Consider the following 14,559-nt stretch of genomic DNA (forward strand, 5'->3'; position numbering starts at 1 on the left):
CAGGGCCGACAGACACACACACACACACACACACACACACACACACACACACACACACACACACACACACACACACACACACACACACACACACACACACACACACACACACACACACACACACACACACACACCTAGAGACAATTTAGTACGGCCAATTCACCTGGCTTACATGTCTTTGGACTGTGGGGGAAACCAAAGCCCCTGGAGGAAACCCACGCAGACACGGGGAGAACATGCCAACTCCACACAGAGGACGACCCGGGATGACCCACCAAGGTTGGACTACCCCGGGGCTCGAACCCAGGACCTTCTTGATATGAGGCGACCGCGCTAAACCACTGCACCACCGTGCCCCCTTTTCCTAACGTACAAATGTAAAAACAAAACAAAAAGACAAAACACACCTTTATTTTAAACAGTGGGATAGGGCTGCATGGAATGTACATTTTTTTTTAAATTTCTCCCCTTTTCTCCCCAATTGTATCTGGCCAATTACCCCACTCCTTTTTTTTTTTTTTGAGCCGTCCCGGTTGCTGCTCCGCCCACTATCTGCCGATCCGGGGAGCACCCCGACCGACCAGAGGAGGCGCTAGTGCAGCGACCAGAACACATACCCACATCCGACGGCCAATGCGTCTGTAGAGACGACCGACCAAGCCGGAGATAACACGGGGATTTGAACCACCGACCCCCGTGTTGGTAGGCAACGGAATAGACCGCTACGCTACCCGGGCGCCCGCAATGTACATTTTTAATAATAAAGTAAGAAAACACTCCATTCCAAATCTGCTACACACGCACATTTCAAACAAAAGAATGACGTCATACAGTAGCGACCGGAGGGGGCGGTCGCTCTGACTGTCGGAGGTTCTACGCTGGGGGAGCGCAATGGCCGATGGGACTGATAATGTTAGATTTAAAATCACGTTTTAATGATGTGGTTTTCATGGTGTGGTTATTCTTGTGTTCTTGTGTGGAGCAGTTGTTAAAACTGGCAGCATGCATAGTGTTGAAATGCCGCCTGGGATTATCTGCTTTGCAGACAGCTACGGTCAAGCATGTAGGTTTGACATTGGCGTGGTCCGGTAAAATAAAGCAGAACTGATCAGTCCAGTCAGATATGAACTGACAGTTTTCCTGGTCAGCTTCCGCTTTTTCGTGCCGGCCATGTTCTTGGTTTTGGGCAGTTATTATCTGGGACTTAAAAGTGAGAGGGTCTGTATAGTCAAGGACAGGCTGTTCTCATTCCCTGGTCGTAGGAAAACGTACGAAAAGTAATGCACAAAAAATCGTATGTGACGCATGTCAGGCACCTCACCCTAACCCCTAGGGTTGGGCCACCTCACGCTAACCCCTAGGGTTGGGCCCCCCGGCCCCCCCCCCGCCCCCTTTTTCAGCCCCGCGCAATCCTCTGCAGGCGCAGTGAGTCGCTCCACACAAAAAATTGTGCCTAACTTTTCGCACGATGTCGTACGAACCGTTCATGAGGATACGTTGTCAAGGACCGAAGAGAGCGCAGAGTACGTCTTATGTCCAACGCGCTCTACGGCATAGGTCAAGTGTACGGTGTGAGGTGAGGTCAAAATAAAGTAGAGCAGCGCGCACTTTATTTCACATGTTGCGCACATGCGCAAAGACCGACATCGTTAGCATCGTTTTGTCGTCGATGCCTCACTTGGTTTCACTCTGACTGGCTACGCCGCCTACTCACGTGTGATGTAGCTAACCTTGCCTTCGCGTCGCTCACGTAGTTCACGATATGGTACGTTATTTCTTAGTGTTGCTTTTACCTCGTCGCCTATGGCAAACCCTTTTAACATTCATTAGCTAGACGAGATATCTGCAATGACGTAATTACAGATATCTGCAGCGTCTGCAGTCGTGAATTAGAGTTTTGACTAGGCGAAATGACGTCGCGGATATCTGTAATTACGTCATTGCAGATATCTCGTCTAGCTAATGAATGTTAAAAGGGCTTGCCATACAATGGAGACGGCTGCAGATTTTTCCTCAGGGTTTCTTCCCAAAGCCTTTTTCCCGTAGACGAGTACACCCGCAAGGCAGCGGAGGTTTTAAATCAGAGTTGTCCTTCTCCTAGACTGGCTGCCGAACCAAGGCTAACGGGTCCAATCGACCCACCCGGTTATACCGCCGGGAACCCGGTCGCCCCCGCAGCAGACTTTGTGAAAACAGGAGGTACCACGAGAAGGTGCTGCTGCGGACACCTGTGCGTAGGAGCGGCCGTATGCTAAGGTCCTGATGGACCTGCGGCGATCACTACACCGGGAAGCGAGAGGCCACCGCACCGCTTCGCAATCCTTTTGGCAAGTAGGACATCTGGCCCAATGCTCGCCACCTCCAAGGCCCTTGTACAATAACGCTGAATATTGTAGCCAATTCGGGGGGGCAGTCGGGAACCACCACAGCCGCGGCGCGAACTCGTGTCTCCCGCACCACGGGCGACTACGCTAACCGGGCGACTAAAGGGTCTGACCCGTTAGCCAAGGGCTACCGAGCCTATTCATCCGTGGTCGTTACAATGTATATAGACTGAGGACAGGTTCGACTTTTGCCACGTGACCTGATGAGTGACACGCCTCACCGTTTCATTCTAACATTCCAACAGAAAGTCATTGTCAACTCTGAAAGGTCTCATGAAGCCCGCGAAAATGTTAAGAAAGAAGCTGGCTTTCAGCAATGTAATGCGACTAGGTTTTATTAATATGTATTCAAAGGAAAGTTTCAATTCTGTCGACTGACTTTGCAGTTCTCTGATCGAAGCGTCGGCATGGACAACAGCTGGTTAACGTCGCCCAGTGTTGGAATCTGGCAGCTTTTTCAATTTGTTGGCACAACTGCCATTTTTAGAGAGAATATTTCAGCAGAAATGAGCGGATGAGCACCCCTTTTGATACGCATATTGATTTACATTTGTTTCATACTGTCCATTCTACACGTGTCCTGAAATGAGGGACATGATCCTCTTAACTGGGCAGTGTTGCAGGTTACCTGCAGGTCCTGCAGTCAGTTGAGACTGAAGAGGTCACTGAGACGTTTCTCCCAATAAACGTTGTGTCCAGATGAGCCGATTCAACCTTCTGTGATTTCTTTACCTGGGTTATTGAGCATGCATCAAGACATAAGTACGCAATTCTTTGAAGAAAGAGCCAGATTTTGAGCATTGTATCACACAATTCAGTCCAGCAAAAACCATGACCTGCTCCGTAAGACAACAGCTGCAAAGGCATCGACAGGCCGTTTCTCATACGATCTATAAGCGAAGCCGGGAAACGCCTTATCTGATGTTTGGAGGTGCAAACTGCAGGTTTTGCACCGTTCAGTCTGCAACCCTGACAAGGATGGAGCCTCCCCCCTCCCCCCACTCGCTTCCAAAACCACACCCCTACAAGGGATACAGCACCCTTACAGGGGTGTGGTGCCTTGGTCCTGTACGGATCAGGACCAATGCAAAATGAACAAATAGGAGACTGCTTGTACTGCATAACCACCCCCCCAGCCAGTCCTCCCACGCCACGGCAGGTGTTACAGAGACACACGGTACAAGTATCCCTCCACTGCTGGAACTATGAATCGATGGATTAAAAACGCACACTTTTCACTGATGCGTAAAGTCTTCACTGAATGAAAAGTGGCCTCTAGTCTCTACTGCTGCACCAAAACAGCTCCATTAAGATCGCGTTGTCATGCCATACACCCCCCCCCCCCCCAGCGTCAGGCCACTTTGAGTACATCTCATCCCGTATTCTGATATTGCGGAGGTCAGGGCGTGCAGGGCTGCTGGATGCAGACTGCAGCAGCAAGACACACTCGGCACGGCAACACACATCGATCCCTTATCGCCATTCTGCTGGGACGGCAAAGAAAAGCTGCAATGACAGTTTTTTAGGACAACATAACACGTTACAGTGGCCGCCCCTTTGACTCACAGTGTATATTCATAGAGGTTAATAAAGTTTTTATTTTGCGTCGCATCTTGCTCAGTGTATGAAAAGAAAAGCCCTTCCTTGATGTGATTTAATTTGCACGCCTGTGTCATATAAACCGTCAGTAATGGGTCGCCACATGTCATCACGCACACAGCCTCAAAAACAAAGCCTGGCAATGCAGTGATTTTAAATAATTGCGAAGATATCGTTTGTGCAAAAGTTATTGTTTTCTCCTAATTGTCTGGCGAGGAGTTGTCAGAGCTACGAGGCGAAAGAGGAGCTGCATGAGTGGCTTTGTGTTCCCCGGAGAGAGAGCTTTTTTTTTTTTTTTTTGCAACAGCTTGCAGGTTTCCCCATCTCCTGTTGGACCTGCGTCAAATGATGCACCAGCGCCTTCCCTATAAAATCAGCTTTCCCGGCCGGTCTTCACTCGCATCTCACTTTCTCTCCCTCTCTCTTTATTTCCCTCTCTCCCACATACCAACTTCCACGCACCCCAACTCCACACACACTCTCGCGCACGGAAAGCGGGGAGAACGGACGAGATCACCATTTCCCACCTGAAAACATGAGTTACGCGAACGAAATGTACACCAGCAGCTCGTATCGGAAGATCTTCGGAGATGCCCCCAGGTCCACCCGCATCACTCTGGGCAGCAGCCCCTCTCGCCTCTCCGCGGGATACCGGACGGGCCACCGCACCTACGGGTCACCGTCGGCGCTCACCTCCTCCAGCATCCGCAAGGTGGGCGCCGGACGGAGCTTCGCCTCCGCACACGAGTCCATCGACCTGACGCAGTCCACAGCCGTCACCAACGAGCTGAAGATCATCCGCACCAACGAGAAAGAGCAGCTGCAGGGCCTCAACGACCGCTTCGTCTCCTTCATCGAGAAGGTGCACAACCTGGAGCAGCAGAACAAGGTGCTGGAAGCCGAGGTGACCTTGCTGCGCCAGCGCAACAACGAGCCGTCGCGCCTCCACGACCTGTACGAGCAGGAGATCCGGGAGCTGCGGGGGCGCGTCGAGGAGCTGACCCACGAGAAGAGCCAGATGCACCTGGACTGCGTGCAGATGAGCGAAACGCTGGACCGGCTGAAGGAGAAGCTGGAGGAGGAGAGCCGGCTCCGCGAGGAGGCGGAGAGCACCCTGCGCGGCTACCGCAAGGACGTGGACGACGCCACGCTGGCGCGGCTGGAGCTGGAGAAGAAAGTGGAGTCGCTGCTGGATGAAATCGCCTTCCTGCGGAAAGTCCACGAGGAGGAGCTGCAGGAGCTGCAGGGGTCCCTGCAAGCCTCACAGGTACGGACACCCCCCCCCCTTCCATCTTATCGCACGGCGGAGTAGTATCTATGTGTGTTCGAAGTGTGTTCTTTGTTAGATTTACATTTGTCCCCACAGGGACACGGGTCAACAATTAGCAGATAAGCTGTGGGCGTTAGAGCACGGGACGGTAACCACATGATGGTCGCGGTGTATGAAGTAGCGGTCAGCATAGATAAGAGTGCGCGTGAAGAGCAGTGCATGAAGTGTAAGCAAGCCTCCGAGCATCAAGAGGCGGCGAATAGCAAAACCAAAGTAGACACAAGATAGACTAAAACTGCCCCAAAACAGCAAAGCAGGACATTGTGCCGCTCAAAGCTATAAAAACCAGCAAATGCAAGAGACTAGAAAACAAATATCCCGTCCAGCTCCCTGGAGCCAAAGAAATAAGTAGATTTCCCGCCGCCATCTCGTCACAGCGGAGATGTAATCTAAACCATTTCACTTTAGGAGAGCAGTTATGTGACTTTACGACTGTTTGGGGGGGGGGGCAAATAGGCTGAGTCACAACATGATGCGGCACCATCGGCAAGGCGAACGCTGCGCACTGCAATTAGCGACAGCCGTGGATAATTTATAGCACTGCAGCTCCGTTTCAGCACCACGACTCCCCCTCCCTCCCTCCCTCCCCCCCCTCCCTCCGTGTCTGCGGGCGACGGATCTCTGCAGAGTCCCACCCCCGTACAAACTTTCAGAAGTTCACCTTTATATATAGATATTAGTTTGATGTTTGTAAATTGCGCTTGCGTGCGTTTTGCGTGCATGTTATTCATGCGTGCTAAGAGGCGAGAGCGGCAGTTGCAGATGGAGAGGGAGGGAGAGAGCGGGGGGGGAGGGGGGTTTGCGCATAATCCAGGGGTGTGGTCGTCCTATATAGAAACAGGGTAGGATGAACTCTGACGCAGAAACCAACCAAGCAAGTCACGCTCACAGGCAGATATTTATTTATCTATGCAGCCAAACTTGTTTCTTTTTAATGTCATCCAAACACCTCATCCCCACATGCACAGCCTTGCATGCAGACATACATGTTCAAACATCCACTTACACATGCAGAGAGACACGCACACACATACACACACACACACACACACACACACACACACACACACACACACACACACACACACACACACACACACACACACACACACACACGCACACACACACCAGGCCTATTCCTATACAAAGTTGTCAATATTATTGGTTCATGTTCAAATAGTCCCTCAAGGTGATCTAGAGTTAAAGGGAACTAGCACCGAGAGAACAACTTTATCAACGATTAAATTGCATTTCAGGTGAACTTAAAAGAAGGGCCAGTCGCGTTAACACATTTTTTGCAGAGAAATTCAGTTTGAACAGCTTTGCAATTTCATGCAACTTCGAACAGAAATCAATGCAGGGAACGTCCAGTATCGAGTAAGTCTGTCAGCGGAGTAATGGTTGCTGGGTAGATTTGTATAGGGTTGCTGGGTAGATTTCTATAGGGTTGCTGGTCCATCCTGCAGAGAACATTACTCTATAAGCTATTGACAGCACGAGAGAGACCTGAGTCAGCTGTTGGTTCATCAGCCTGCAGCATTTCCACTTCAGCTGCAACACAGCAAGCCAAGCCTGAGACCTCGCCTCATACATGGACATGTACAATCAGTTTACTCATGCTGTGGCCAGGAGAATGGCACGCATTACACAACTTTGAGTAAACAAGAGAACAACATTGACAAACTAACAGCTGTTACAGAAAAAATTACCGGTCTGGTCATTCTGTTGATGAGCATGTGAAAAAAAATGAAGCGTCATCCACTGTGGTGGTCCAGCATAGTTTTGAACGATATGTGAATCATTTTGTATTTTATTTCTTCGTAAAAATTAACATATCAATCTAATATCCAATGGAAAACCTGCAAATACCAAGCTGGTATTAAACACTACATTTAGATCAGGCTCATCCCTATATAAAAAATAACAAACAACAGAGTTCAACCAAGGATGGTTATTTTAACAAATAAACTCCACATTTTCCCCAAACGGTGTCGAGCCCATTTCTCTCTTCCCTTTCTAGGTGTCAGTCGAGATGGACATGAGCAAACCCGACCTTGCCGCAGCCCTGAAGGACATCCGGGCCCAGTATGAAACCCTGTCTGCCAAGAACCAGGTCCAAGCTGAGGATTGGTACCGCTCCAAGTTCGCGAGCGTGAATGAGGTGGCTGCCCGCAACCAGGACGCCATCAAGCAATCCAAGGAGGAGCTGAGCGAGTACCGCAGGCAGGTGCAGGCTCGCACCCTGGAGATCGAGTCCCTCCGGGGTCACAACGAGGCCCTGGAGAGGCAGATTGCAGAGATGGAGGACCGCCATGGCAACGAAATTGGAGAGATGCAGGTATACAGATGAGGGGTGGGGTGGGGTAATATCTAGCTTTTCGGAATACTAAAATGAATCCCTGAGGGCATGCATTACTCCCTTCATGGTCGAGTTAGACAACGGTGTCATCTGCAAAAGAAACTCAGCATCTGTCTCCCAGACAGTCTTGCAAGGGAGAGACGGGGGTCAGGGTGGACCGAGCCTTAAAAAAAATCGATTGCAGGACATTCTCACAAGAATTGCTTTAATCTGTCATTCACTTTCGTCTCATGCAGGGGATGAGCCGAAAGGGAAACTCGATTGATTAGATTTTGCAGCACACCATTAGCAGATCAATAAATGTCCAGTGCAATGATTTAACTTTTATATTTCAATGTGTTTGTGCACATGTATGAGACATTAGTATTCACAAAGGCAATATAGAATATTAATATTACATCTCTCTCACTCTCTCTTTCTGTGTGTGTGTGTGTGTGTAGGATACCATCCAGCAGCTGGAGGCTGCCCTGCGTAGCACCAAGGGAGAGATGTCCCGTCACCTGCGTGAGTATCAGGACCTGCTGAATGTCAAGATGGCCCTGGACATTGAGATCGCTGCATACAGGTACGTCGAGGACCTCATCCTCATTGTCCCGTTTAGTGGCGTGAGACAGACATATCCTGTAGAATATTGTAGCGAATTCGGGGGACAACGCAACCACAGGAGCTGCCGCGGCCGGGAAGCGAACCCGTATCGCCCGCACCGCAGGAGACATCGCTAACCGCTCGACTAAAGGGTCAGACCCGCGAGCCAGCGGCCAGCGTGTCTTCTTATCCATGCACGTTACACTATGATGTTTACCTCTGGGAGTGTTGAGCCGAACTAATTTCTTTCATTTTTAGTTTTTTTTTTCATTTTCATACAGTCAGAAGTGGCCTATATATGACTTACTCTGAACCAACTTCAAAACACTACAGATGAACAAGATCCATCCTTATGAATAGAAATTGTGAGCACAGATCTCAAGATGACTCATGGCCTCGATAATACGCCATGATGTTTTGCTTTTTTCAAAGTTGTCTGTCTTTCTTCTTCTTCTTCTTCTTTCTGCTTATATTTTGCTTTTCAGTATAGCCAAACAATCTGGTTTTGAATGAGTTGACATTATTTGATATCCTCACCTCAGATGGATGAACCAATTCTTTTCCCCACTCAACAAAACAAAATGGTATAGAGAACTTTAAATAATGTCATATAGAAACAGTAGCAATGTTTCCAACCGTCAAGTGGATTTTAAACAAACGTTCCCTGAAGTCGTAAAAAAAGAAAATGTAAATTAGGTGTGTTTCCATCAGATCTGTTTAAGTGATTGAAACCCTGAACTTACTTTTTTACGTGTCCTGCTTTACATGTCCTTACTTCAACTCCCATGAGACAGATGCTCCAAGATAAGGAGAAAACTGATTATGGGATTAAATTCTGTTTGCATTTGATTTTTTTTTTATCAAAAAAAAATGCATTAACTATTCATCGACAAAAGCAAGAATCGCCTCAAGCGAGCGTAAACATTTCTTTGTGATAGCGAGAAAATTTTATCAAAATTTTACAATTTCCACCCAACTTTTTCTAATGCAATACTTGATGGAAACATGGCTGTGGATGGTGTCCTGGGCAGATGTGCCAAGCCACAGTAATGAGACAGTAATAGATCCCTCCAGGTGAACTGGGATTACAACAGTCATAACAGAATGTGACTTCATGTCTCGTCTCTTTTATTTCTCTGTGCGTCTACACAGGAAGCTGCTAGAAGGGGAAGAGTGCCGCCTTAGCACTGTTAGTGGCGCTATGGTGCAGTCAGGCTACCCTGGCTTCTCCTATTCGTCAACCCGCAGCTATACTCTCGGCGCCTACAGGAAGTCCAGCGCCAAGCCAGAGGAGGAGGAGGAAGAGGTAGAGGAAGAGGAGAAGGAGGAAGAGGAGGAGGAGATTGAGGAGGGGGAAGAGGGAGAGGAGGGAGAGGATCAGGAGGAGGGAGATGGTGAGGGCGACGAAGAGGAGCAAGAAGAGGAGGAGGAGGAAGAAGAGGACAAGCAGAAGGAGAAGGAAGACAAGGAGGAGAAGGATAAGAAGAAGGGTGTTGCCACCGGCAAGATTAGCAAGAGCTAAACTGCTTCTGTTGTCGCTGTCATCATTGCTGTCATTATTATCATCATCATCATCATCAATACCCACTTCACACCATCAGTTCACTCATATGGATCTGCTCATCTTCGTATCATGAGACGCACACAAACTTGCACGTGTGCACGCACACACACACTCACACTCACACATACACACACACCCACACACACCTCTGCACTCCAGATGCGTCACATCCTTCCCTTTTGTTATTTTGCACGTTAATTCACCCGTGGTTCATGTTCAAACTACATTTCTTTCGGTGGAGATGGACAGGGACTAGAAATTAAGACTGATCAGTTTCCTTCCAGTAAATGTATATTCATGACAGAGGGGGCTCATCCAATGATGACATCCTCTATAGGATGCTTCCCCTTGTTGAACATGTAGAGTGAAGGACAGATAGGACAGCCTGCACTAATGTGGAACTGAACGTCATGAATAATACAAGTTTGATTTCAAATTAAGAAAAAGGGACATTATTTCACCCTACACCATCTACAGCGGGAGTGTAATTGATATTCAGCGTTAATGACCCTGAATGTTAACAGTTCCAGTAGCACACAGACTTCTGGATCAACACACATATCTGGAGCATAGGAAGCAAATTTACCAGTCCAACTTTTACGGTGCTATTTAATTTCTACATATATAAAAGTTGGAGAGTACCGCAAATAGGGATCTTATCAGAGAATATACTCCACCGTTGTGTTTCTGAATGTTCACCATGTACCCCAAGGAAACCCCAAAGGACAGAGCCCCACCTGCCATTTCTCACGAGGGCAACGGCCCCTTCTTGAGCTGACATATCGGACCCCACACATCTCACAGCGCGAGGCATCTTTCCGGCCTTCTGTCCATTTTTTTGCATCTCTTCTCACCGCGACAAAAGGAAATGTAAGAATTTAACGTCACAATTCACTTTCCTGCATCTTTTTTTTTTTTTGCCACTGCAGCATCCTGGCACGTCAAGAATGGCAACCTGGGTGTTCCCAGAGCTGCATATATAATATCAAGATTCGAATGTGTCGAGGGGGAGGGCTCTTCTTTCACCTATTAGAGAGGAGGGGGTGTACTTTGGGGAGGTGTACCTTTTTGAATGAAGAGTTAGAGTTTAATTTGCTGCTGTATAGCGAAGATACTATAATTTGTTATGTCTGAAATATGAATACTCCCCCCATCTGCTTGATTCATTTGTCAATGAGCAACATATAGCCCCTAACCTAAGGCTGTTTTGTCTCCCCTGTGTCTTTGCGTGTGGTTCAGTAGTGTTTCTCTGGCCAACATCAGCTCGTTTGGACGGTGATGAGACGTGCTAAAAATAGGGACGAGGTTGAAGGTTAAGGTGGTGTTGGTGTGCAGGCAGCTGTGGGTGACAGTGACAGCCCTCCACTTAGACTGCAGGTGGCAGGCCGGGGCAGATGACACCGGGTTAATGGTCACATGGTACAGCGCCACACGTAAGGGCTATATTATCACCATAACCCCCGTCCAGCCTTATTACCGCTGACTGGCTCAACAGTCTGATGGAGGGATGGTACACACAACCCTAAACCTGACCTGTGCACCAAAAACATAGTGAAGTTCATATAAAGTGGCACATTTAACTACCCCCCCTTCCCCACCCATCTTTTTCCTCGTTTGTTATTGACGAATGAATCAATTAGTGGGCATGTATGCATGGCCTGAGATATGGAGCTTGACTATATGGGGATGGGATAGATTTTTTTTTTGCTTGTTGAGTGTTATAAATAATAATGATTAAAAAATGCCTTAACCATGACCGATGCTAAAAATGTGTTTTCACCTGCATTTCACATATTTCTGGGGTGGTTGAGGAGTGTCAACACTTTACAGACCGTTTCTGCTGTTCAGCTGTGACTGTGCGTGCTGCTATCTCATGCAGTGATGTTCCTCTCAAAGCCAAATAAAGACATTTATTAACCAAATGCTCACGTTTTTCCTCGCGTCTTCTCTCATATGAACCAGTCACCCATACAATTACGTCGCAGTATTGAGTACACAGTAAGATTGTAATGATGGAAATAATAATCCTATGCGAATAAATCCCATTGCCTCAGACCTCCACTTCTGTAATGAGTGTAAATTCACATTTAGAAATGAGGCAGACATGTTTTTTAATCAAGCACTCTATCAACTCTATTCATTCACACAATTTCAGAAGTAACAGATGATGTCAGTTCTAGTGGAAATTTATATTTGGGTATGAATTCTGATTAAATAACACTGTTATCTACGTAACATGAACGAGTTTAAAACTAACACAGAGCCAAATGAGTCTCGGTTTTTGATAAAAAGCGTCATACCTAGCATAGTCCCAAATGAATGCATCGTTACATAAAGTAAAAGTAGAACAGATTTTTGCAAATTAGTCAAATTTGCAACATTTTTCATATTTACTTATCAATATATTTATTTTCATGTTTTTTACATTTTGAATTGCAATCATTTTGTACAATAATACACACACACACACACACACACACACACACACACTGATATTGACATAAGGAGAGGCTTAAATCCACATGAAAAAATAACATTTTTGAGGCGTTCATTCATTCAGGTAGGGTTTTGGTGAACATGCACCCTTTTTGTTTTGTTATTGACAGCCTGCTTTCTATTTATGCCATCGCACACATTCGTGCTTGGAAACTGCTTCTTACAGTCACCGTCTTCTATTGGCATCCTGTAAGCAGCTTTGTGGTGCAGTTTAGGGGTTAAAGGATAATTCCGTGTTTTTCCAACCTGGGTCTTATTTTCATTGTTTTTGCCATCGTGCATATTGGTTATCATACCATTTTACCCAAGGGCTTCGTGTTGGAGACCGAGGACACAGGACCACCGCTGGACACAGCTTTACAATAGTGTCTTATAGAGCAAATAAAAAATGCAAGTTTAAGCTCTTACCTGAAAACATTCAATGTTATCAACTGTCCATCATGTTGCTGAGCTACTTCCTGGTTCAACTTGCAGGAATAAGCAGCCAACACTTACGGCAGGTAGTAGTAAACATCCATAAACTATAAACCACCCGGCCAGAACAGCAGAGGAGTCAGATAATGGGAAATAACTATGGGTGTTGAAGTACGGACATATAACGCAGGACGTTGTTTGGTGTTATTGAAAGGACGGGTTCAAGGCTTGTGTTCAGTTGCCCCACAAGACACTGTTGTGAAGCTGTGTACAGTCGTGCCATGTCCAAAATATCCACAATGAAGCCTGTGGATAACATTACGTCATTACCGATATTCACAATGGGGAAAAAGCTTCAAAATAAGACCCAGGTTGTTCCGTTAAAGTTGTTCCTTTAAGGAGTCTTGCCAGATCTGCATAACCAGCCCGATAACGTTATTCAGAGATCTGCCTGCTGTTTTAACCTTGATCCTACAGTCACTGTCTCAAGCTAGCAGGCAGTCCTGCAGGGCATCAGCCCTTCACACCGTTATCTTCTCATCTTGGCTTCTCACATCCTGCATCCAGAGGCAGGAAATGAGGCTGGCTAAGATGGATGACAGCTGTCAGAAGCAGCCCGCCTGCACGGCTGTCAAATGACGAGGACTTCATCACGGCCTGAGCCTGTTGGACTCCCTGCTCACGGTGGCAAAACACATTATCAGCACTAACAGACAATCAATACTTAAAATGTACAACCAGTGAAATAAAACGAAAAAAAAAAAAGCCAGCTTGACAAAATGTCATTGACTACTCGTCATTGACTTTTACGTTGTGTGGCGGGTCGGTAAGAAGGGATTAAAAAACACTGTAAAAATTTATATTTACACACATGAAAATGTGCATTTTGCATTCTATGTTTTCCTCGATGAAAAGCAAAATAAATTAATAAAAAATGCTAAATAAACATCAGTGGTGATTTGTTTTGCAGCACGTTGCAGTCCCTGTCACTGCTGACAGTGTCGGATAATAACAAAGCCGAGGATGAAAATAATTTACCGCTAAAATGTTAAGAATTTACAACCAATTTAACCCATTATTTCCATGCACAAAGTTTATAGAATATCTCGATTAACATGCAAGCTTTTTTTATTCTCAGTAATACTTGCACAATGAATTCTCTGTTTGTTATTAATCATAACTAATTACAATTATACAAATCATTATTTTATTGATATAAATCCATTACAAGCTTGCTCTCCAAGCCCGTCCATTGGCTCAGTGGACACAAAATGAGGGATAGTTTGTCTGTTGGTCAGGACACAAGCTGAGTTATGACCTGGCACAAGCCACTGGAGTGTGTGTGTGTGTGTGTGTGTGTGTGTGTGTGTGTGTGTGTGTGTGTGTGTGTGTGTGTGTGTGTGTGTGTGTGTGTGTGTGCGTGTGGGTGGGTGAGTGGGGGGGGGGAGAGAGAGAGGGAGAAGAGAAGAGAAGAGAAGAGATAGATCATTGAAAATTTAAGAATGTGATCAATCTCACAATCCTACACGGATGTGACTGGACTGTGTGGGTGTGTGTGTGTGTGTGAACTGAGGTCTACCATCAGCAGATTCTGTTGTTCAGAGGCTGCATGCATAATTGAACTGCTCTCCCCTCTACTGCCCTCACGAGAACTGTAAAGATAAAGCAATAAATCCTGAAACTCAGCAATCAACAAACAGCTAGCCTTCCCTTTCCTTGTACATGTGCCTCTCCAAGTCTCTAATTAAGTTTTCACTTTAAACTGCATCACACAGTAGTATACTGGCAAACAGGCTTGTCTCTGACCTTGGGCTATTGCGTGGCTGCC

At 46.7% G+C, this 14,559-nt stretch overlaps 1 protein-coding gene across 1 annotated transcript; it reads left to right on the forward strand.

The window, feature by feature from the left end:
* The first annotated feature begins 4,518 nt into the window (after positions 1–4,518).
* Positions 4,519–9,779, forward strand: zgc:65851 (uncharacterized protein LOC321113 homolog). Its single transcript, XM_056274779.1, has 4 exons — positions 4,519–5,250; positions 7,334–7,651; positions 8,113–8,237; positions 9,410–9,779. The coding sequence occupies exons 1-4, from the start codon at positions 4,519–4,521 to the stop codon at positions 9,777–9,779; spliced, it is 1,545 nt and encodes a 514-aa protein (XP_056130754.1).
* Positions 9,780–14,559: the final 4,780 nt, after the last annotated feature.

The sequence above is a fragment of the Lampris incognitus genome, chromosome 1 (genome assembly GCF_029633865.1).
Source record: "Lampris incognitus isolate fLamInc1 chromosome 1, fLamInc1.hap2, whole genome shotgun sequence".
Taxonomy (NCBI): domain Eukaryota; kingdom Metazoa; phylum Chordata; class Actinopteri; order Lampriformes; family Lampridae; genus Lampris; species Lampris incognitus.

Coding starts and splice junctions, on each gene's coding strand:
- zgc:65851 (XM_056274779.1), top strand. CDS start 4,519: ATGAGTTACGCGAACGAAATGTACACCAGCAGCTCGTATCGGAAGATC. Junction 5,251..7,333: donor GGTCCCTGCAAGCCTCACAG/GTACGGACACCC, acceptor TTCCCTTTCTAG/GTGTCAGTCGAGATGGACAT. Junction 7,652..8,112: donor ACGAAATTGGAGAGATGCAG/GTATACAGATGA, acceptor GTGTGTGTGTAG/GATACCATCCAGCAGCTGGA.